Raw genomic sequence first — 24,938 nt, 5'->3', positions numbered from 1 at the left:
TGCAGGAATGGGCCCCAAGGACACCAACCTGGGTTGACCGCACGCAGGGGACGTGAGGAGCCATGGGACCGGAGTGAGGAAAGAGCTTCAGATCACTCACGCGGTCGGCATCGTGCGTCCTCGGGCCCTCCCAGCCTCCCCCGCACTAACTGAAGGACAGAAAACACACCAAGGGGAAGCTACACTTCATGTCCCCAGGAGTGAAAAATGATAAATGACAGAAACACTGAGGGTAGCTAGAATGAAAATGGGAGAGAGTGCAAAAGTGGGAATGTGAGAGAGAAGTGGATCCCCCCGCTGGGACCAGATCGAGGAAGGCTGATGCAGGGGCGGCAAGCCAAGAGTGAGGAGCAGAGAACAGAATGCAGCCTGTGAACCAGGGTGTGCCAACCTCAGCACCACGGCCATTTGGAGGGCAGCTCGTTCTGCGGCGGGCTGTCCCGAGCAGAGTACGCAGTTCAGCAGCATCCCTGGCCCCTGCCCACCAGAAGCCAGTAGCTCCTCTCCTGGACGTGACAACGGAAAACGCCTCCAGACGTTGCCAAGCCGTCCTGGGAAGCAAAATCAGCCCTGGTCAAGAGCCACAGCTCTACCCAATTCTTCAAAGAAAGCTGGCATGGTCAAGGACCCACCGCATTATTCTAGCTGTAGTCTTTACACGGTTTTTTCCCGTCACAAAGATCAAAAAGGTTTGGTATATTAAAGTTAAAATTGACTGTGTAAGACAAAATGAAGTTAATCACTTGGGCATTTATTGTTCCAAGAACTTGTAAGCTCCACTTTGCAATAAACAACCTTCTTATTATGAAAGATCTTTCTATTTCCAGACTGCCTGGGAAATGTATTCCTTTTATTAGGCATTAAAACCCTTCATTAAACATACTCCGTGCAGTCCTGAGCAACACACAAGCAAGGCAGCTACACAACTGCTTCCGTTTTTGAAGAACTCCACAAACGAAAACTTCAGGTCACATTTATAAAATCCAGCTTAATGCTGCATTGGATAGTAACGACTGTCTTAGCTCTACAAAGAGAGTTCTCAGCATCTTTGAGAGCAATAAAAGTCGTTCACATATAATAACTCAAATGTGGGAGTCTACTTACTATTTATGTGGTCCATGTAATAAATTCCAATTTGTTTATCGTATACAGTCTCCCATCCTAAAGGAAGTTCATCCCCAACACAATCGGCAAAGGTCAATGGCTTTGTTATCCTGCAAAATAAAATTATGAAAGCAAATGTGAAAGGTCAATTTCGTTAAGTTTGCTGAATCGACTCTAGAATTAGGTCTTAATACAAAATTAGATATTATCTCATCTAATTGACTGCTTCTGCTCCAACTATTTAGCTGGGCAATTAATTCACTGGCTTTGCCTGAATAATACTCAGCAACAGTACCAGTACAGTTAAAAGCATTCCTATCTCAAAGTGCAACTTTAAATAGCAGCGAAAATAGATATGGACAGTTACAAAACAGGTAAAACGAGCATCCTCTTCCAAGCAGTATGTTTAATGAGGTGAAGACGCTGGCACCTCCACAATAGAACACCTGTGTTCTGTTCTCATTCCCTTACAAATGCCCCCCCACCTGTCTGTTTCCGACCACTACAGCTTACACCTACCTAAAATGTACTGGGAAGTTTCATCTACCAGAGGACATCTGTTAAGAAGTTAAACATTAACCAATGACCAAGCGCAAAAAGCCCAGCAAGCCGGGTCCCGACACAAGGAGGTACCTACTCCATACTGCCTGTGGTCCTTAGACTGTAAGAGTCGGAAATTGCAAAGGATCCTTTTAGTTTTCTGGAGAAAAACGACAAAAGCACATTGTCTACCTTTCTCCTTTAAGTAAATGTGACTAAGGAAAACGTGGCTTGACATAGACAGATAAAGGGTTTCTAGATGGGTGTCTTTAGGGAGAACCGCCCCCTCCCCCACATCCCATGATCACACTGATTGACAAGACAGCTGTTGTATAAAATAGGCCACGCCTTACAATTGTCTGAGTTTGGGCAGCCATCTCCTGGGCTGCCTCTATAAATGCACAATGACTGGTATGCAGGGGAATCCGATAACCTAAATTTCACTAACTCAATCCTCCCACCTCTTCTGTTCAAGTCCCTGGCCCAGGAAAGCGAGATACCGCGACCGCGGCCAAACCTCACAAGACCAGCATGAATTCTGAACGTGTTATTTCCCCGAACTGGTTAGACAACCAGGCTCTGTCTCTCCCAGTAGCATTTAGAAACTGATAAACACCATCAGAATGGCAGAGACTGTAATTCGTCTTCATTTTACACATAGGGTTTTAAGACATTAGAGTCCATATCAAAACAGAAATACACAGAAGGTAAAATCCGCCGCAGACAGCCTGCCAAATACAATGCACTCCAAAATGCACGACATCGCAGATGAGCCTACGCGGGCCGTCTGCCCCATCCCGCAACGTTCCCTCTGCAGGCCGGAACGGCGTGATGGTGGTGTGTTCCAAGTCAAGCAGGTTATAGCAGGGTGTTGTGCGTGATTCCAGTCCCGAAGGGGACCAAACCACAACAAAAACAACGCTGCTTTAATATAAATGGAGTCCTGAGCACACTTCTGCCATTCTAGATTCAATAGAGAAAAATGCCCAATCACAGGTGCATTCTAAGCACGTTCACATCTGTGATCTCGTTTCATCAACAAATAGAGGTGGGGAGCCCAATTCACTTCATAATTCAGAACTGTTATAAAACTATTTTAAGTTCCTATTTTCAATTTTCAATCCAATGAATTACACAGGTAATTATAATAACACTTCCATACTTGTTGTAAAAATAAAATGACACATCTACTGTCTCGGTGAATTTTATTGTGGCTTGATACAGAATCTGTATGTCTCAGATTCCACTTTCTTTCCAAACAAAGCATGGAGTTTCCACGGTCATCCATGGAATCAGTACTACAAAGCTAGCTAATGAGGCACAGCTCTCACAGTCCAGCTCACCCCAGAAGCAAGGTCTCTGCACCCACAGAGAAGTTATCAAGTCCTTGCTGTTGGTCTCGTTGATCCACAGTAGCCCATCTACTCACGTGACAGTAGTCTCAACAGGCTCAATGCTGAAGTTTTCCAGCTCCCAAAACACAGAAGTGGTAAGCTAGAAGGCAAAGATAGGGGTCCCCTGGGCAGGCAGAATGCAGCAAAGGGGCCAGCTGACAGCAAGGAGAAGCACATAAACCCACTCCTCGCTTTTAGCCATCACACCGTGAAACACGCACACCTGCGGCAGGACACCCATGACAACCAGCTTCTAAGATGGCTCCCAATGCTTCCTGCCTCCTGCTGTTCATGGCCTCGCGTGGTCCTCTCCCCCACTGAATAGGGTTGACCTGTGCGACCACCAGGACACTGTGGAAATCACAGTGTGTGGCCTCCAAGGTGGCAGTCATAAAAGACACTGTGCTTCCACCATGTTCTCTTAGGCTGTGGGCTCTGGGGGAAACCAGCAGCCATGTTGTGAGCTCACTCAAGCAGTCCAATGAAGAGACCCAAATGGAGAAGAACCAAGGCCTCCTGCCAACAGCCAGCACCAACTTGCCAGCCACGTGAGTAAACCACCTCGAGAGCGGATCCACCGGCCCCAGTCAAGCCTTCAGATGACTGCAGCCCCAGGCAGTATCTTGACCACAACACCTCATGGGACCCAAGCAAGGCCCACCCAAACTTCTAAACTCCTGCACAACAGAAATCATGTGCTCACTATCATCTGGAGGCACTAGATTTCTGAGTAGTTTGTGATGCAGCAATACGTAACCAATAAAATACTAAGCTCTCACACCCCTTCCCAGTCTGTCAGATACTGTGGTGGACATTTGTGGTGAAGACCCAGGCTGTCCTTTATTAGGAGGCAGTGAAACGCAGAGGGTGTTTCTTCGTCTTATTTAGGAACATTAAAATAAACTCTACGCTGCTTTTCTGATTCATCCATCTATGAGGATGACACACCCTCTAGATTTCCAGGCAGCTGCAACCTCATCACATATAGACACATTTTGGCATGACTTTCAATAACAGCATTGAGAATGTCTAAATTTATTGTCCTAATTATCATTCCAAGATGTTTACGGGACAGACTGCATGCTTTTCTGTTGCACAGCACATGCCCCATGAACATCTGAAATTGTACCAATATCAAAATGTTTTTCTCCCAAGAAAGGTGATGGTGGGTAACGTTACTTCAGTAATAAGTAAATCGCTTCACATGAGTTGTTCAGTTTTCGAATGTATTTGATCACATTGCTACAATGAGGAGAGCTGAGTAAATCTTGGTTCCCTTTTCATTGTCAGAAGGGCAAGGTCTGAGAGTCTGGAACAGTGGAGTTCTGTTGGTACTAGTTTTTCAGCAAGGAGTGCTTTCTGGCCGTTGCTGGCTAAAAAGCATGATTCCCACATGTCAGGCTGAGGCCTGAAGCCACCTGGGCAAGATCTCATCCGTGGCCAGAGACAAGCAGCACCCTTGGCACAGTGGTGGGCTTCCTCCTGGACAATCTTGTGACCCCTCATCCTGCTAGTGGTCATCCCTCCAACTGGGTGGAGACACTGATGTCCAATGGCTCTTCCCCAAGAGCACGTGGCTCTCTGCAAGTGCCCAGCGCCGAGGGCCAGGCAGGGCAAAGTCCAGGCCAGTGTTCTGAGTCCTCCCCAAGGCAAGCTCAAGGTTCTGTCTCCACTCACAGGTATGATGGCCCAAGTTCCTGAGTTCTCATCTCTCCAGAAACTTGGTGTTAGATTTTTCCAAATAACTCCTTCCCACAGTCACCACACAGACTCGGGGGCATTTCTGTTTACATTACAGAGGGTTTACACAGGAGAAAAATGTCCATTCATACCACCACTCAAATACAACCATTATTCCTATTTTGGTGTGTTTTCCTCCATCTTTTTTTTGTGTTCTTTTGGGGTTTTTTTCTGACATAGTCATGATCACACAGTATATACAATGTTCTATCCTGCCTTTTCCACCTAACTTTGTAACATGTATACTTATTAATTCATACCTTGAGTCTCCCCCAAAATTACTGGAGATGGCCTAACACTATAGCCTAAATAGTCTCCCTCCCTTGTTATAAATCCTCTGTAAACATCACCTGGAACAGCTGAATAGATTAAGCTCCTTCAGAACAATTATCCAATCTCAAAACTGCCTTTGACCCCTCATCCCTGATCTAGGAATAAAGAGCTTGCATTTTTACCAACACTTTGCTAAGGGGAATGCAATTCACCTAAGCACTCTCCTACTACTGACACCTACATTATTTCCTAATTTCTGTTAATATAAATATTCATAAGCACTGCTTTGGAAAACAGTGCAGCAATTTCTCAAAAGAGTTAAACACTGGGGTGCCTGGGTGGCTCAGTTGGTTAAGCATCTGCCTTTGGCTCAGGTCATTATGCCAGGGTCCTGGGATTGAGCCCATCGGGTTCCCTGCTCGGCGGGGAGTCTGCTTCTCCCTCTCCCTCTGCCTCCTGCTCATGCTCTGTCTCTCTCTCTCTTTCAAATAAATAAATAAAATCTTCAAAAAACAAAAAAAAAACAGTTAAAAAAAAAACAGGTAAACACTGAGTTTCCATATGACCTAGTAATTCTACAACTAGGTGTATACCCAAAGGTCCACACACACGTCTACACAAATGAATGTCCACACAGGCATTACTCACGACAGCCAAAAGGTGGAAACAACTAAGGGCCATCAACTGATGAATGGATAAATAAAACACGGTCTACCCATACAATGGCATACTATACAACCATTAAAAAAAGACGGAATACTGACACAAGCTACAGCGTGGATGGACCTTGAAGTCGTCGTGCCAGGTGAAAGAAGCCAGATACAGAAGGCCATGTGTTGTGTGGATCCATCTATAAGAAGTGTCCAGAATAGACAAATCCACTGAGACAGAAAATGGATCAGTGGTTGCCAGGGGCTGAGGGAGAGGGGATGGGAGTGACTACTAATAGGTACAGGGCTTCTGTTGGGAGTGATAAAAATGTTCTGAAATGAGACAGTGGTGATGCTTGCCCAATGTGAATATACAGAAAACTACTGAACTGTACGCTTCAAATGGTGAGTTCCATGCTATATGTGAATTATATCCCAATTTTTAAAACTATGATGAAAGGAACATCTCTGTTTATTATAAAGCTCATAATCTTTATAATTATTTTCCTCGAAAGGGTCCAAGAAGTAAATTTTCAAGGTTGAAGAATATGAAACTCTTTCTCCATATCTCAAATTCAATGCAGAACCTTCACAGTAAAGTATAAGGAACAGGAAATAAAATCACCTAAAACCCAGAAGCCCAGGATTCATGTTTTCGTTTGTTTCCTCTCTTCTTTGTCCTACAGTTCGTTTTTCCACAGCCGCTATCATACTACATGTAATTTCATACACTGATTTTTTTATTTGCGTATTTCTCCGTGCCCTCTACCTCCTTGTCAGCACCACTTTCCATCACGTTGGCATCTTCCATCATTTCCAGTAAACCCTAATCCACTTACCAGGAACCTCGGGTCATCTCTTTAGGTATGCTCCAATGTTCTGCCCTTTATTGTGAAGAATGAAGACGAGCTCACAGTAAGCACTTGATACAAACGGCCGAAGTGCGTTACCCTCAGCAGACACTCTTACCAGTGAAGTAAGAGATGGCCTTTGTCATTACCCTCTGGGGACAGCTTCAATGCACTTGCTCGAGCTCTCAGAATAGAACCGTATGGCACAAGCGTCCTTTACTCTCAAGGAACAGGCCAATAGGGAGCACAGGGTAAGTTTAATAGCATTCCCAGAACGCGCAGGAGCTGGGCAAACATGGTAAGCAATGAACTGAGAAGTGGGGTACCCACTGTCCCCATGCTTCAAAGTGTGCCCTCGTAGTGGCCAGCTCTCACCAGTCCCCTCACCCTGTCCCCCGATCTGAGGAACCCCAGCCAGGAGAGGCACCCTCAACCCCCCTCAGAGATGCTCCCTCAGCAGAGNGAGGCACCCTCAACCCCCCTCAGAGATGCTCCCTCAGCAGAGGATATGACCACGTTCTGCTGACCAATCTTAACCAGAGTTGGGCCGCGAGAAGGGAGAGAATGATGGATGGCGCCGATGCCGGCTTCTTTTTGGGCCCGTTTGCCTGTCGCATCCTGCAGGGCTCTTTAAGGAGTGGCCCTGGGCCATCTCAGTCAGGCCGGCTCCAAGAGAGCCATTTATTGCCATGAAACCCTGGATGAGTCATTCTGCTTTTCTCTGGGCCTCAGTTTCCCAATCTTCAAAATGGGGATGAGCAAATGAACCTGCCAGTGTCATGCTAGCCAGGCGTGGCCTCTCCGGTTATGGCGCGGAGGCCAGCTCCGTCCGCTCCCCTTCCCGCCTCCCCCTCGGTTCTGCAGTAGACCTGCTTCAGACTGTGTTTGCTTCCTTTTGCTGCTGTAACAAATCATGACAAACTTGGTGGCTTTAAACAACATGAATGTATCATCTCCCAGTTCTGGAGATCACAAGTGCAGCTCGGTTTCACAGAACTAAAACGAAAGCGTCAGTCAGGCTGCATTCCCTCTGGAGGTTCTAGGGAGGAAATGTGTTCTCTTGGCTTCTCCAGCTTCCTCCATCTTCGACGTCAGCCATGGCCAGTCGAGTCTTTCTCAGGATGCCATCCCTCTGGTTTTCCCTCTCCCACTTACAGAGACCCTCGTGATTACACTAGGGCCACCTGGATGTCTGGAACAATCTCCCTACTGCAAGATCCCTAACGCGGTCACACCTGCAAAGTCTCTTTTTGCCACGTCAGGTAAACCAGTCACAGTTTCCAGGGACGAGGACGTCTTGGGAGGCCATTACCCGGCCAACCACAGCCAGCCACTGGGGAGAGCAGTCGGTAGCAATCCAGTGCCTCCAAGATCGTGCCCTCCTTCCCAGCCAGGCTCAGGGGGCTGGAATCTCTGACAGCAACTACACCAATGTGCAGAAAAGCGGAGGTGGGCAGGTGAAGGCAGAGAGAAAAGGTTAACCACCGGTTCTTCACACATTTTCCTTACCAGAAGGAGACCTGGATGACCGTACGGCACTTGCACGACCCGTTCCAGTCTCCTGGGACAAGATCATCTTCATATTTGCAATTCGTGCTTGTTTTTCATGTGCTATTCAGAGGGGATACCGCATGTTTCCATTGGAGTTCCAAAGCAATCCTCAAGAAATTGTAATGACTTCCCTTCAACTTTTCACACCTATCTGGGGAACTTTACAGCCTGCTGGAACAGGGACATCAACTTAACGCGGAATCTACCATGTAACATCCACTTAACATGCAATGATCATAAAGATCACGAACAGATATTTCACAGTTTGAACTGCAAAGTCCATGTTTTACACCCAGAGCCCATCTGGTGTGCAATCTCCCACACGGCTGTGGCTATGGGGCTGGACGGCACAGCTCTAGGGTCTTACCTCACTCTATCATCGTCTGATTCTATGAAAGATCACAGCAAAATCCACCCACTGAACTGAGAGCCTTTAAGAACTATCAAGCATGAAAAGCCATCTTCCACAAGCCCCTAGTAGGGATCTTGAAAGATTTCTAAGGTTTCTAAGACCACAAAAACTCATGCAGGGAACTCTTTGCTTCCCTCCGGCCCCTCGCTGTCCACCTGCATTCTCTGAACCCTCGGGAACTGCTATTCCTCAACTTGGATTGTTCTTTCCCTTTGCCATGCTTCCTTCCCATCCCCCTCTATTCAAATCCCAGTGCGTCTCCCAACACGGGGCCCAGATGCCTCCAGTACAGACCCAGCCCGTCTCAGCAGGAAGCAAGCTGCCCTTTCTGTGGCCAGCCTCGGCACTTTCTCTCTCCTCCTGGGACATCTATTAAACCTACAAGCAGAACGTGGTTATTTGTTCACGTCGCATCTCCCCCCAAGTGTCTGTTCCTTCTGGGCAAGGACGGCATCTCCTCCCACTCTGACCTGCCCCCACGGAGCTCCAGGGAGTGTCCCACACACAGGGGGAGTCACAGACTTGCCCTGATCAACGGTGAATGGAGTCTGCCACCACATACATGTCTATGATAGCTCTAGAGCTGCTCTGAGATGTCTCTGTGTCGACAGAATACGCTCAGGGGCAGGTGCGCAGATCTGAGGCCTGAGAGACTAGAGCCAAGGCAGCAGGCTGTAGCGAGGCGGGTGCGTCTCTTCCTCTTGGGGACAGGAGGAACAGGTGCTCAGGATCTGTTCCCTAGCACAATAGGAAATGCAGGCTTGCTGAGTTAGAAATGGCATCCTGGACCCATGGCACTAACCGAGGGGAGCCAGTGCAGATTGAGGGGCCCTACAAGGAGACCCAAAGTCAGCTCTGGGTCCTCCAATATTCCCCAGCTGCCTTAAAAGCCCATGTGCCCACCCCATGCCCACACAGACCAGCCCTCGGTGCCCAACCCCTGCAGATGGACCCAGGCTGGTCCTCCTCCCTGGGCTCCAGACCAGGCAGCTGGTCACCGGGGAGAACCACAGCCCCTGCAGGTCTCAGCAGGGAGGGTGGACAAATGACGACTTCCAGGAAAGTCTGACTTCTGGAATCTGTCTTTTCCAAAGAGGAACCAGAAAAGCAGGCATTCCAAAATACACACACAGACAGAAAGCAGATCCGTGGTTTTGAGGGACTGGAACAGGAAAGGGGCACATGTTGGGGATGGGGAACAACGGGAGATGGGTATATTCGAAAACCAGCTCATAGCAATGCTCACACAGCTGTATACATTTACTAAAACGCATCGCACGACACTGAAATGGGTGAAGTTTGTGGTATATAAATTACACCTCACTAAAAGTGTGTTAAAAATCTACACACACTCATTGAGATTCCTCCTAAGTAGTTAATTTACAGTGGAAAGAAACAACTTCAGGATTCCAAGTCCTATGAAACACTCCAGAAACACTTCACTGTCCTCTCACCTTATGTTGTTACATGCATCTGGTGATTCTGATCCACAAATTCCAAGTTACAGCTCAGCAATGTCCCAGAACGTCCTCCAAATGGCTGGACACAGGCTGACATAGTGTCTAAACTAATCATTTCCAATCCTCTGCATTCATTCATCACATTACTCTGGACTGGGCACTCGTGCTATAGTCACAACCCGTTAGTGAGTGGTGAAATCCACCGAGTAGGTCCCAATCAATGTTTTAGTTTAAAAAGAAAATAGGAGAGCACATCACACCTCATGGGGGTAGTATGGTACACGCTATGTTATGAAACTTCTGTGTGTGTGCTACAGAACAGTGGCCTTCCTTTCTGCAGCAGTCAGCAGTGCTTGGAAAGGGGATGCTCCAGGACACACCTCGAAGTGAGCGAAGCCAGTCATACATTAAGCACTTGGGGTGTAGGGCTACCGCCTACCTCCTCACACGTCTTGCAGACACAACCGAAAGTGTGCAGCCACACCCACCAGCCCGGGGGCCAACCCACAGGTGCTCTGGCCACACAGGCAGAATCTCCTTTAATAAGCACAATTTTAAGAGATGAGTCCATTATCACCCCCATTTCACCTAGGAGGAAGCTGAACTCAGGGATGCGTGCCTAAGACGTGGCCAGACCAGTCCCGGCCCTGGGAAGAAGCCCTCGCGGGTCACCAGCGGGCTCCCTGCACACCCACTGGGCTCAGAGGGATTCTAAGCAAAAACGAAAGGGCACCAAGAGCCGATCAGGCAGCAACCACCATCCCTGGGGAAAACACTAGACATTAAGATGCCGTCAGAATACAGATATACCTCCTTTACCTGCACTTTGAGAATACTGTATTTTTTTACAAATTGAAGGTTTGCGGCAACCCTGCACAGAATAAGTCTGTCTGCACCTTTTTCCCAACAGTATTTGCTCCCTTCGCGCCTCTGTCACATGTTGGTAATTCTCGCAATATTTCCAACTTTTTCATTATCATATTTGTTACCATGATCTGTGATCCGTGATCACAACTCACTGAAGGCTCAGATGATGGCTAGCATTTTTTAGCAATAAAGTATGTTATAATTAAGGTATCTACATTGTTTTTTAGACATCATACTATTGCACACTTAAGAGACTACACTATAGTGTAAATATAACTTTTATATGCACTGAGAAACCAAGAAGCTCATTTGGCTCACTTTATTCGTGATATTCGCTGTACTGCAGTGGTCTGGCACCCAACCCGGGTGTGCCTGTAAGCATATATGCACCACAGTCCCCTCTGAGATAATTTTATCTCCCTTACTCTCCTGACAAACTTCTAGTGATGATGACTCTGATGGGAGTACAGTTATGGACGTGAATGACCACCTTATTTTTAATACGGACAAAAGGCTAGAGAAGGGAACTTACTCCTTTAAAGATAAAATGTAGTATTACAGAAGCTTGATCCTTAACTTAGTACCAAATACAACTGACAGGAAGGGATACTTAAAAATCAAAAGGGGAGGCTTTAAGGAAGGATTTGGGGGGCAAAAAAAGAAAGAAATAGTAACAATTGACGGAAGAAGTAAATTCAACTGAAATAGGAGAGGAAAACCTCACAGGCCAAGGAGAGCCGGGAGGCCCAACAATAACATTCTCTAGAAATAGCATCACAGGGGGAGGCGACCAGGGAGGGTCCCGGCCATCAGTGCAGACAAGCAGCACGCATCAGTGACGTCACAGTCCTCTGGGCTCTGTGATCTCAATTTCTGCTTTGCAAATAGCACCCAGATCAAGCTCACCAGTACTGTACTGTTTCCAGTTGCAAAGGTCCTACACCAGGCTTTTAAGGGTAAAAGGATTTTATCATGCATCCTTTTTTGCATTAATTACCTCTCTCTCTCCCACCAACAGCCAACTTTTCTGCAATCTGTTTTCTTTTTGGCATGAGAATTCCATTCTTTTTCTACATGCATCTTTGCGTATATCATGAACTGAATCCACAAACAAAAGCAAAGGGGAAAATGCCTGGACATCTAAGACGTTCAGTCATCCATCAAGCTCCTAGGAGGAAACACAGGCCAGAAGAGGATACGAGGAATAGTTACGTTCTCAGGGACAGCGGGTCTTTCAGGCCTTGGATCTCCTTGGGAATCTGAGATAAGCCATTGATCTCCTCCCTCAAAAAATGTGCCTACACATACACCCAAAACGCTGCCCTCAGATGTATGCAAAATGTTGCCAGTCCGGGCAGTCCAGTTTCAGGATCCCTGTTCCCAAGGCTCCCCACCCAGGGGAAGAGGAGCCAGGTAGAGAGTGCGGCTCCTGGGGGAGGGCCGGATTCACCAGCCAGCGGTAGGTTCAAAGCCCAAGAGAGGAGCACCCAAGACTGCTTCTGACCTACCCAGGGAGGGCACAGGAGGCTGCCAGAGCGACGCAGGCTGGTGCCAGGCAAACCGGGGACCTGCCCTGGCCCCCAGCAGATGTAGCGAGGGCAGGTATGGTGAAAGGAAGCCTCCCAAGAAGGCGCGGGTTCAGATCAGCTGTGTGGAAAGATCCCTTGGGCTGCACAGAAAGTGGACAGCAGGTAGAGGGACCCGAGGGGTGGGCAGAAAACGATGAAGTCAGAGGAGCATGGGGCCAGGGGAACAGTGACAGAGCCAGGACCTTGGCTGGGGGGAGGCGGGCATGCCCGTGTAGGCCGTGTGCTACAGGGAGAGTAATGGGGATGCCGGCTACTCCGCCGCCGCCTCCGTTCGCTCCCATGACCCTGCCGGGGTCCCTTCAAAGTCACATCGGGAAGGTGTTGAGTCTGAGGTCTTTTGTGCACACCCATCCAAAGGGTCATTTGTTAAGAGTGGGAAGCTTTCAACAAGGCCAGGCCCCCCTGCTACTCTCCAAAGAGGCAGGAACAGGTCACTGCTGTGCTGATCGCACAGCATCCCTAGCAGGGGCCCACGGCATGGGCCAGTGAACCCTTGAATGAGTGAGGAGCCCCGATGTTAGCGAGCTGGAGTCAGGACGGCCTGTACTGTAAGAAGCTACCCCCAAAACAGCAGGCGCTGCAGTCGCCAATCTGTCATTTTGCTCAATAGCGAGCTGCAAGAATTGTGGGGGAGAAAAAAAAAATGTGTGTGCTCTGTCCTCAGAGCAGGACTGCGAGTAACAACACTTGAGCAGCCCCATGAAGTGGCTTCATAGTGAGCCCCAAATTCTCCATCAGAACGGAAGAGAAGCTAAAGTGTCCCACCTGGCGCACCCAGCAAAGATGCCGCGCGTTACCACAACTACTTGAAATCCGACGCCACTTGGACCCGAGGCAGGGCACATCACCCCAAGCTCATCAGCTCCACTGCTTCTTCCTCGTATGCCCCTGCCACCCCGGCTGAAACTTCTGGACCCAAGGGCCTCCGGAAGACCCTTCACGTCCATACTGAACCTCTCAACTATGAGCGCGGAGATGTGCGTGCCGGCCCGGGGCACCCTGGGTGCGCCCCTCCAGCCACGCACCCGGGACTGGTGTTAGTTCCCGTGGAAGACACACTCCGGGCCCTCTCCAAGGCTTCCCCCCAGCTTTAAAACCACCACCAGGAAGCCTGTGGAATCATCCCTTTGGCCCTGCCAACAAGGACACAGGCGGTGGTGCCCTGGGCTCCTGCTGTCTGCGGACACAGGTCCCCGCCTGGGGCACTGGCGGGAGGGCCGGGCAGGACTGGCCATTACACAAAAGCACAGCACCCAGATCTTCAAAACAGAAAGCAACACTTAGAACAAGTAACCGGCTCTTTTTCTGAGATACATTTGTTCTGTCCAACTTGTCAATGCAAATCCCAAGACCCAGGCCACGAGCACCTGGAGCCCGAGCCCATCTGAGCAGAGCTCAGTACTGTCGGCAAAGAGTGCAGTTAAGGTTAAGTTGGCCGGCTTGCACTCGCAGAACTGCCACAGATGGTACTGCGGATCTGCGGAATACTGCTTATCAGGACCCGGCAGCAAGTTCCTCTTGCTGAAGCAAACCTTGTGTGCCTGAGGTCCGCTTCACGGTGTCAGAGGGGACACGAGAAAAGGGGTTATTCTCAGGACCAAAAGCCAAGGAAGACCAAGGGGCTTTCAGACATTACGGCCCCACAATCCAATCGCAGAGAATGAGACTGCAGGGACACAGGCCTTTGGTCTCTGTTATCCTACCCCAAACCGGCCCGATGTTCTAAACCCTGAAATGACCTTAACTCATCTCCTCACTCCGAGCACCTGTAGCCCCCTTTCCCTGGAGAGGCTACCTCACCACAAGCCCAGGCAATCTTGTTCCCAACACTCTGCTCTGTTCTGAATCTTCACTGAAGGACAAGTGTCTTCTGACGCCCCCATTAGTCTGTGTATACCACAAAGTCAAGGATCACAGAGGTCTTGCCTTCCTCGTACCTAGCACAGACCTGACCCTATAGCAGGAGTGCACTAAGCCCAGATGGATGAAGGGAGAGAGGGAAAGCTGGAGGGATGGAATGAAGGGTGGACAAAGAGATGGAGGGAGGGATGGAGAGACGGACAGAGTTGGATGGGGGTCAATGGAAGCATGGATGGAAAAATGGATGGATGGATAGAGGAATGGATGCATGGAAGGCATGAACAAAAGGCTGGATGGGGGTGGAGAGACGCATGAGTGGATAGAGGGATGGATGGAGGAAGAAAGGGAGGGGTGGACAGACGAAGAACCCATCTATATAGGCCAGTGGGGAGGAAAGATCTTGAGAAGGAGGAAGTAAACAGTATGAGTTAAGAGGAACTGTAAGCCAGAATTCCCAAACCAGGTCCATCAGGATTTATGGGCAAATACATTCCAGGCAGGCTTAGGAGGCCAGAGGGCGCCCAGTTTCTTCATATCTTAATCAGGCTTTATTTCTTTAGATTGCTTTCCTAACCAGGAGGCTGGCATGTAAGGAAAGAGGTATCCGAACTCAACAGCAACCACACACCAACCACAGAGAAGTTGCCTCAAAACTTGTTATTGATGTGATTTTCAGCCGGGCCACTTTGAGAAAGGGTGGGTTATTTGGGGGATGCCAGAGAGAGGCTTTCCTACACTGTCCACTGTGGCAGCTACTAGCCACACATGGCTATTTAGTATTAAATTAATTAAAACTAAATAAAACTGAAACTTCATCCTTCAGTTGTACTAGCCACATTTCAAGGACTCAAGAACCATACGTGGCTAGTGGTACGATCCCGGACAGGGCAGCCGCTGACCACTTCCATCATGGAGTGTTCTATCAGACAGCACTGCTCCAGTCAAGGGGCAGTGGGAAGACACCGCTCTCTCAGGGGAAGGAGACTGGGTAAAACAGGGGAGTGGAGAAAAGCAACAAACGACAGTGTGCTGAAATATTTTTTTTCCAAGCAGCATATATTTTAAGGTTCAAAATCTTAAAATCCGTTGACACTCTTTGGTTTGCTAATCCCACTAGCACAGTGGCTCTCAACCAGGAGCCACTTTCCTCCCAGGGACACCTGGCAGTGTCTGCAGACACTCTGGGTTGTCACAACCGTGCAGGGGAGGTTCTACGGGCATGGACTGGGCAGAGGCCAGGGATGCTTCTAAGCACCCTACAATGTACCAGACAGCCCCCAACACAAGGAAGGAACCAGCCCGTCACGCCAATAGTACCATCTGCGAAAACCACCGAAAATATGTAAAGACCTTAATGTATCAAGAGCTGTATCGCAGTACTGTGTACAATAACAGGAGAAAAGGAAACAAGCCAAATGGCCAACAGTTGGGACAGGACCCAATAAATTACTGCACAACAGCAATCATTCAAGAGTTATTCACTGAGTACCTACTATATGCCAGACTTTGCTTAGCCGCTGTGGCTGGAGGGAGCAAAAACCAATACAGAATTCCTGTCCTTGCGAGGCCTATCTCGGGTAATTTTAAAGTATGTTTAATAACACACTGTAATAGGGGCGCCTGGGTGGCTCAGTGGGTTAAGTGCCGACTCTTGATTTCGGCTCAGGTCACAGTCTCAGGGTCCCGGGATTGAGCCCCACATCCGGCTCCACGCTCAGCGGGGAGTCGGCTTGAGGATTCCCTCTTTCCCTCTCCCTCTCCCCCAGCTCACATGTGTGAGCTTGCTCTCTCTCTCACTCTCTCTCTCTCTAAAATAAATAAATAAATCCTTAAAAAAAATGACACGTTGTAGTAACTTGGAAGTGTTTCGGTTATTGGTCAGGGAGAAAGAGAGGCTATAAAATTACGTTAATATATGATCACGTTTTGGTTCCTTCATTTACGAAAAGGAAAACTGCTAGAGAAGACAGCTGGGCACAGCAGTATTTGTAGGGAGAGGGCTGGGCTGAATTGTGGGGCGTTTATACAAATAAATCATTTTTTAAAAGGGAGCATCTACCCAGAATCCCACATAGCCCCGTCTCCCCTCCTCTTCCCATGATCCCTACAGACCAGTGTGGCCACCACTGCATTCCTCTCGGGTTCCTGCTTCTCCGCCTAGGACAAGGGCAAGCCAGGGAGCGAGAGCTGGAAGCGCATGACTCCAAAGCCGCCGGGGGCCAACTGGGCCTGCAGCCGTGTTCTGTCTGGTTTGCAGCGCTGGTCCTCAGAGTGTTTTACCAAAACCCCCTCGAGTTGCCAACATCTAAACTCAGAACATCTCATTTCAAACACCCGAATTTCTAACTCTCTCGAACATCGAAGAACTGGCACACGGGCATCAGAGTCCCCAAAGACAAAAGATGACTAAAGCCGGTGAGGGCCACCCCCGTTGGAAGGGACCACTCGCTGTAACCTCCGATATCTGGCCATTTGGTTGGGACCCCAGCCCTGGTGGGCGTTTGCGTCTGTACTCACCGCAGTCAGGTGAGGCGCAAAGGTGGGAAAATCCCTCCCGGAGAACAGCGCAGCAAAGAGGGCATGCACGAGGAGCTCCCGCCAAGCAGAGGCAGGCACAAAGTCTGGTACAAATGATGCTCACCGTCTCGGGCATGTAACCTTGACTAAGGATGAGAGAGCATAGGGACCCCACACCCTAGTACAAGCGGCATGGAGACCATAAAGGGCTATTCATTTGTTTCAATATTCACTGCAGGAAAGCTATGTGAGACGCTAGGTGCCAGCAGTTTCCTCAAGGACTTCATCTCAGCTGGGAGCGAATAAATAACCAATGGCCACAACCTGACAAATTCCCTCATTCCCTCGATGCTGGGGGCACAGAGCGCTCCGGAAACTTAGAGGCGGGAGCAATTCAACATGAACATAAATTATTTTTATGGTCAGCGAACATCAAATCCTTATCCCCCTCTCACTGCTCCAAAACAATAATACAACAGCACCTGCAGCTCTTCTGCCTTTCTTTCCCTTTTACAAATCCCAATGTCTCTGGTTTCCAAGATCAAGGCTTACTGGCCCAAGTTGCATAGAGGGGTTGAAATCATCAACAAATACTCCTTCATGACTGTGAACAAGAGGGAGCCCGTGAGAAAGTGGATTTGCACCCTGGCTGCAAGTGGAATCATCAAGGACATCTGGATTTACCCACGAAGTTGGACTTAACTGACGCCCCACACACAGGAGGCAGAGGACCACGTGCCTTCGAGCATCACTTCTACGAAGGCCTCAACCCAGACGTCATGTGGTCCTCTGCCTCCTACGTGTGGGGCGTCTCCACGGAGAGGGAAGATGATAAGCGAGCCAGGTCAGGAAGCACATTTGGGAAGCAGGGGATCAGTGATTTTCACAACCATCTGCTTTTTGAACTGAGAATTCCACCTTGAATACTTCAAGTATCTTTAGAACTGTAACCCAATAATTATTTATCCACCCGGAGCATGGCATTGCCACACTTGCCAAGTGCGGGAGAAGCTCGAGGAAACAGACCAGGGCAAGACCCCGACGGCACACAGCCTGGCAAAAAGGAAAGAAGAGAAAGCACCAAATACATGGGCTACCTACGTTTCACGAAGACAGGCTTCTGCACGGGGTCAACAGTAAAACGCAATGCTTCCCAGGGCCAGCTTCTCCTTTTTTCGCAGGGAGACAGTAGTTCTAAAATAGTCACTGATGTTTAACACTGGCACAGAGAGCACGTGCTAAGGAGCAGGAGATGTATGGCTGACCAGGCGATTATTCAAAACAGATTTCGTTGCCTCCTTCCTCGAAGGCTGAACGTGATGCAGCACACAAGGATCCTATAAAAACTGCCCCGCAAAACTACCTTGTGCCCTAACTTGGAATTTAATAAAACACATGCAGTTCCATGGCACTGAATCCCTCTGAGGCGATCTTTTTCTTTTCCTTTCCCACCCATCAAAACCGTATTCTTAGGAGTCCCTATGTGGTTCCCAAAGTTTGCAAGGAAGTAAGTCATCTCAGACCAGCTGACACATGGGAGGAGCAGAGGAGGTGGCAGCCTGGAAAGAAAGGTACAGGAAGGAAGAACCACGCCCCCAGGACACAGCAGGCTCTCAACTCCTATGAACCCAGGAAGGAGAAGGGACCCACCAGAGTGATAAAGGGCACCGCACGGCACACTGCCGGTTCGGCAGGAGGTATTTTCTTTTTTTTTTTTTTAAAGATTTTATTTATTTATTTGACAGAGATAGAGACAGCCAGCGAGAGAGGGAACAAGCAGGGGGAGTGGGAGAGGAAGAAAGCAGGCTCATAGCGGAAGAGCCTGATGTGGGGCTCGATCCCACAACGCCAGGATCACGCCCTGAGCCGAAGGCAGACGCTTAACCGCTGTGCCACCCAGGCGCCCCAGGAGGTATTTTCTCTTAAGAGATTCCTACGAAGCAGAGCCCTGGGGATCCCGCCCTCTCCAGCCGTGCCCAGCTTCCTATCAGATCTATCAGATGAGAACTTCTTTCACTAGAAAGTTCCATCAACTGGCCCACAACCAGCACACCTTCTTGGTTTTGAGCCAAGCCTTCAGCCATCCTTTGGAACTAAGGGTACACAAGGTAGAGGGAAAACAGGCTGATAATATATTTCTTTAGAGTGGAAACAATATTCCACATTAACATGATTAAAATGATGTTTCAGGGGCGCCTGGGTGGCACAGCGGTTAAACGTCTGCCTTCGGCTCAGGGCGTGATCCCGGCGTTATGGGATCGAGCCCCACATCAGGCTCCTCTGCTATGGGCCTGCTTCTTCCTCTCCCACTCTCCCTGCTTGTGTTCCCTCTCTCGCTGGCTGTCTCTATTTGTCGAATAAATAAATAAAATCTTAAAAAAAATAAAATAAAATAAAATGATGTTTCAAGCAAGCACCAACAGTGCTCTCTCCATCAGAAGAAACAGAAAAGAAATACTAAGAGCCTGGCTCAAAGGCCTACATGCAAATGCTGAGGTGCCCTGCCCCGGGGCACAGAAGAAACGGGCAGATGAAATGCTACCTCCCGAGAGGCCAAACAACATGGCAAGTCTTGGTGCTGGTACTTCAGGAGGGCCAGGCCACCCCGGAACATGCGCGGGCACGATGAAGAGCAGCCTACCGCACATATCACAAATGGCTACACAGGACATTCTGGAGAAGGGGGAGCAGGGAGTTGATGCTGGCTGATTCTCTATGGAACTGCTGGAGTCTCTGTTTTAATGACACCTGTCCACTCAAGTCATGAGTCGCCTCTAACTATCGCTTTGTCATGTAGTTATTTGTTTTGGGGGGAGGAAGGAGCTTATCACAACCCCTGGGGAGCGTGAGGGGGGGGGCTGCATTTTCGAGCAGTTTTGTTTGGTTTTAGAAAGCTTTCTAGGTGTCTGGTAGGATGCCTCAAGAATCACTGGTCCAGGTCTGTGGGTCTTGAGCCTGGCTACTAATCAAACCCACCAGAACTTTGCAAAAATGGACACCAGTTGCAAATCATCATGTTCGATAAGGTGCAGTATCCAGAATGTAAAAAAAAATCGTCAAATTCAACCACAAAAAGGCCAACAACCCAATGTAAAAACAGGGAAGAGGCTTGAAAAGATACTTCTCCAAGGTACACAAATGGCCAACAAGCACATGGAAAGATGCTCACTATCATTAATCACCAGGTAAATGCACATCAAAACCACACTAGGGGGCGCCTGGTGGCTCAGTCAGGTAAGCTCTGCCTTTGGCTCAGGTCTTGATCCCAGGGCCCACATCCGGCTCCCTGCTCAGGGGGAGCCTGCCTCTCCCTCTCCCTCTGCCTGCCGCTCCCCTGCTTCTGCTAGCTGGCACAAGCGCGCTCACTCTCTCTATCAAAGAAATAAATTCTNAAGCGCGCTCACTCTCTCTATCAAATAAATTCTTTTTTAAAAAACCACAGAATAGATACCACTGCATCCCCATTAGGATAGCCATTGTTTTAAAAAGCAAACAAAACACAGAAAACAACAGGAACTGAAATGGATGTGGAGAAACTGGAACCCTCCTACACTTCTGGTAGGAATGGAAAATGGTTCCGTGGCTGTCAAGAGGTTAAACACAGAATTAACCATACGACCCAGCACATCCAACCCCAGCTACATGAGCAACAACACTGAAAGCAGGCATTCAGACAGACACTCAAGAGTGCATGTTCAGAGCAGCACTATTCACAACAGCCAAAAGGTGGAAACCACCCAAATATCCGTCGGCGAATGAAGGGATGAACACAGTGCGCCTTCCACGCAGCGAAAGGGTTTGCAGCCATAAAAAGGAGCGAAGCCCCCACATGCGCTACAACACGAATGAACCTTGAAAACATCATGCTAGACACAAAAGACCATATATTCTATGATCCTGTTTCTACGAAATGGCCAGAACTGGCAAACAATAGAGACAGAAAGCAGCCTGGGGCTGAAAGGAGGGAGGAATGGGGAGTGCCTGCTTAATGGGTACAAGGTTTTCTTTCTGGTGGTGAAAATAATTTGAAACTAGATAGAGATAGTGGTTGCACAATACTGTGAATGTACTAAATGCCACAGACTTAACCATTTAAAATGGTTAGTGGTTAATTTCATGTTGCGTGAATTTTACCTCAGTCTTTCGAAACAGGAGAAAAATGGGTACTGGGGCTTCCTGGGCCCTGCTGATCACAATCTCCTAAGGTAGGTGTGTGTGTGTNTCACAATCTCCTAATGTGTGTGTGTGTGTGTGTGTGTGTGTGTGTGTGTGTGTGTAAATGCAAATATACACAAACAGATAGCTCCCCAGGTTAATCTGGCATCTAGGATTGAAGAGGCCAGGTTAGGATATGTATAACTCTAAATTAACACAGAAATGAGAGCATTTCTGTGCCTAAGACCTCGGGGTTTTACCTGATGCTACACTCATCACGGGTAAAGAGTATGACATGCTGTCCCTCCCTCCCTCTGGGGAAAAAAAAATCAATGCATTTTTGAAAATATAAATAGATATGTACCACTCGGAAATACAAAGCGGTGACAAAATCACAGCTACGAGGCCCTCGAGAGCAACATAAGCAGGACAGTGTGTGGATTCAGAATCGGGCCCCCAGGACGGTGGGAGGACCCAGAGTTTCGTCTGCGTGGACGAACGCAAACTGGAGGGTGCCCTCAAATAAGCACCGAGCATGGTGTGCTCCTTATGAACACGAAATAAGGGCAAATGTTAATGGCTCTCCTGGGAAGCAAGCAGGACCCAAGGGGGTAGGTGAGACGGAAGTTGCAGCCCCAGCCAGCCCCACAAAAGACAGACTGCTCTCACCCCCAGCCGGCTAACCATCCGTGGCTGGAGATGGCGCCAGGAAGAAAAGGACGTGGCCCCTTGACTGTCGATGGCAACACGCAGTCTGAGATTCTCAAGGGAACCCAAGGAGCCTCCTTGAAACAGAAATACGCCTGTGGCTTCAAGCCTAGGCTGCTCCAGTCCTGTGTACTGTAGGTAGTGCAGAAATCGTGTTCTGCTAATACTGATCGGAGATGGTGAGACACTGTTTCATTACACAGTGCCACTAGCTGGGGAGGGAGTGACCGTGAGGGACCACTGCACAGAGTATTCGTTTGCTCCTTTATAAACAAACTGCACTGCAATTGACACTTTCTCCAGCACTTTCTTTTCCTTGCTTCTAGAGAGTTCTGACTTTGATCCTATCTTTCCACCAAGTGTAAGACCTAATTATCAAAAGAGCAATGGCCTGAAGGTCACACTCCTGCTTCACCTTTACCTGCATAGGAGGAAAAAAGAATTTCACTTCAGTTTCTTTGAAACCCATTAATTAATAACAAGAATGTATCAAGTTTACTGTAGGGCTACCTTTTTGGTGAGAAAAAAAAAAAAAACAAAACCCAACCACTTCTTACACCTCCCAGCTTTGCAAACATGAAAACATGACCAGCCAAATGCTTCACAAACCCAATTCCAGCAACTCATATGCCTGTGGTACCATCATGTCATTGGTCGGCTTCATGGAAAATTTTCTATTTTCGTTTATTTTTGTAGTTTGGAATACACCAAAGCACCTTCTTTAACTCTGGGTGCAGAGGTAAAGCAATCAAACACCAGTGAAACATAAAAAAAGACCACAGGAGGGGCGCCTGAGTGGCTCAGTTGGTTAAGCGTCTGACTCTTTGATTTCGGCTCAGGTTGTGATCTTGGGGTCATGGGACCAAGCTCTATGTCGGGCTCCGAGCTCAGGGAGGCGTCTGCTTGTTCCTCTCTCTCTGCTCCTCCCCCTACTCTCTCTCTCTCTAATAAATAAATAAAATCTTAAAAAAAAAAAAAAGACCACGAGAAAAAGAGGAAAGACTCAGAGGCACCATCAATGAAGAGCTCATGGGCGACACTGACTAGCTCCTGTGCAATCCAAGTTGTCTTTGACCTACTACGAGTTTGGAGAGTGTTCCAGGAACTGATCTCGCAGCTCAGGGAGGGAGAAGAACCAGCTTAGCTCTTGCTCCTTTCCCCACCACCCGGCTGGGATTAGTCCACATGGTTTTATAACCCTGAAAATGACAAAAACAGCCTTTGTCCCCAAAGTGGCAGGCCAAGTTGTTATTTTCGCTGGTGCAAAAAGGGGATGACAGCCAATGAAAAAGTGGCTACCAAGCACCCCAACACGGATGGCAAGAAAGTGACAGGTTTCTCCACTTTACACAAGATAAAAATCAGCCCATCTGAAGGAAACACAGACTTTGGATCCCAAATATTTACTGAGCTGGCATGAGATTTCAGAATGAGATGCTGACAATGACTCAGGGAAAACGTGTTATATCCGTTACATGTTGATGTCAAACGTTAGAGTGATTTATTTTTTTAAAGGAGCTGGGTGATATATGGCATGAGAAAAATATTCATAATTTTAAAGGCATAATACGTACACAAGTTCATATTTAAAAGCTGAAAGTAAGCATGTCAAAAGCTCCAAGATAGAGCTGAGTGTTGAGAGTTGCTCAAAGAGGAATTATTGGTTCTGGCCCCTGCGGTGGCACTTAAAATGGAAATGCTGCTCTGTCCTTCTCCCCTAGATACACATGTGAATGCAAGAAGCTATTCTTGGTAATCCTCGACATTTTTGTCAATATGCCATCTGCAGGGTGACATTTGGGAGGTTTATGATACTGGAGGAGGGAGGGTTTGGTTTCTGATGTCTCGGCTTTTAGTACTGAGATTAAGGAGATGACACTCTTGGGTTAACCTGGGCCAGATCAATCACAGAATAATCTATGTGAGATGCCTTCTGAGGCAGCCTACCTATGGCAAACAAAATGGCGCCACAGTGCTTCTAAAGAAAAGTCACAACAGGGAAGAAACTCAGCAGAGTTGGCCACCATGGGCTCGTGCCTTATCATTTTAGATCCCAAACCATCCAACCATTAGAAAGCAACTACCCGCCCCTTTTTTTAAATAATAAAACACCAGGTTCTAAACACAAGAATCTGTAACATGATATGGGCATTCCAAAAGCATATATAAATCTTCCCCAAAGACATACTCTTTAAGTCCACACACAGCTCAACTGCTAAAATAACAAGAACAAAATACATCCGCTGCACAACATTTCCTGTTCCACAGTATTCGGCAGAGCCACCAGGAGCAAAGCTGGGGAACAGCACAGGCACAAGGCCCAGCTCCTTTGTGCTGATCCAAACATGACAACTACACTCTCCATTCCGGCGGAACCCTGCTTCTCGAAGCCTGTAAGGGCTCTGAGGGAGGGCCTCAAGAGCAGGGGTGAATCAGGGCCACTGCAACAGGGACTGCAGGTCCTTAAGAAAGCATGCCTAGGTCTGGGCGCACCCCCACTGCTACCTCTCAGTCTCAGCCCCTATCTCCTGCCCAGACTTCTTGCTTCAGCTCCCTCCCTCCCTCTCAGACCCCTCACAGCAGAGAGACCTCAATAAAATGCTAAGACTCCCCAACAGAAGGCTCCCTAACGTGCTCAGAGTCCCAGCCAGAGTCCCCGCGATGGCACACCTTTATGTGCCATAAACGCTTCTGGAGCCACCTCGCCCCACCCACTTTGCCCCATCCCTGATGCCTCCATACCCGCGCTTCCTTCTCCCCGAAAGCCTCAGCCCCCAGACACCTTGGGCTTCCTCCTCACCTCCGGCAAGCATCACTCAAACATGCCTTCACGACGAGGCCTCCCGACACCCCCTACAAACTAGCCACCTCACCCAGAGTGAGCACTGATGGGGCTGGTTACTGCCCCTTGCCACCACTGCAATGTGAGCCCCAAGGGGGCGAGGGCCATCCAAGGATGGTTTACCAGTATACCCCTAGGGCAGGTTCTCAGCCTCAGCACGGCTGACACGTGGGCCGGATACGTCTTCCTGGTGCGGCTGCCCTGCGCACTGTGGGATGTCGAGCGGCGGCCCAGACTCCCCCCACTACGTGCCTGTACAATCACACCTGTCTCCGGACATTGCCACATGTCCCCTGGAGGGCAAAACCGCCCCTAGCTGACAACCCTTGTTTTAGTGGAATTGGAGAATCTAAGTAAGGGTGGAAGTATCTTTTTTTTTTTTTTAGATTTTATTTATTTATTTGACAGAGATAGAGACAGCCAGC

The 24,938-nt window shown here is 48.5% G+C and overlaps 1 protein-coding gene across 2 annotated transcripts in view; it reads right to left on the bottom strand.

The window, feature by feature from the left end:
- Nucleotides 1–24,938, bottom strand: part of WWC3 (WWC family member 3) — a 116,014-nt gene that overhangs the window by 75,159 nt on the left and 15,917 nt on the right. For both annotated transcript variants that reach the window (XM_034648887.1, XM_034648888.1), the window contains exon 2: nucleotides 1,105–1,214. In XM_034648887.1, coding sequence (XP_034504778.1) covers nucleotides 1,105–1,120 — 16 coding nt within the window. In that variant the 5' untranslated portion in view covers nucleotides 1,121–1,214. The remainder of the gene's footprint in view (nucleotides 1–1,104; nucleotides 1,215–24,938) is intronic.

This window comes from Ailuropoda melanoleuca, chromosome X (assembly GCF_002007445.2).
Source record: "Ailuropoda melanoleuca isolate Jingjing chromosome X, ASM200744v2, whole genome shotgun sequence".
Classification (NCBI taxonomy): domain Eukaryota; kingdom Metazoa; phylum Chordata; class Mammalia; order Carnivora; family Ursidae; genus Ailuropoda; species Ailuropoda melanoleuca.
This window is presented reverse-complemented; position numbering and strand designations above follow the sequence as displayed.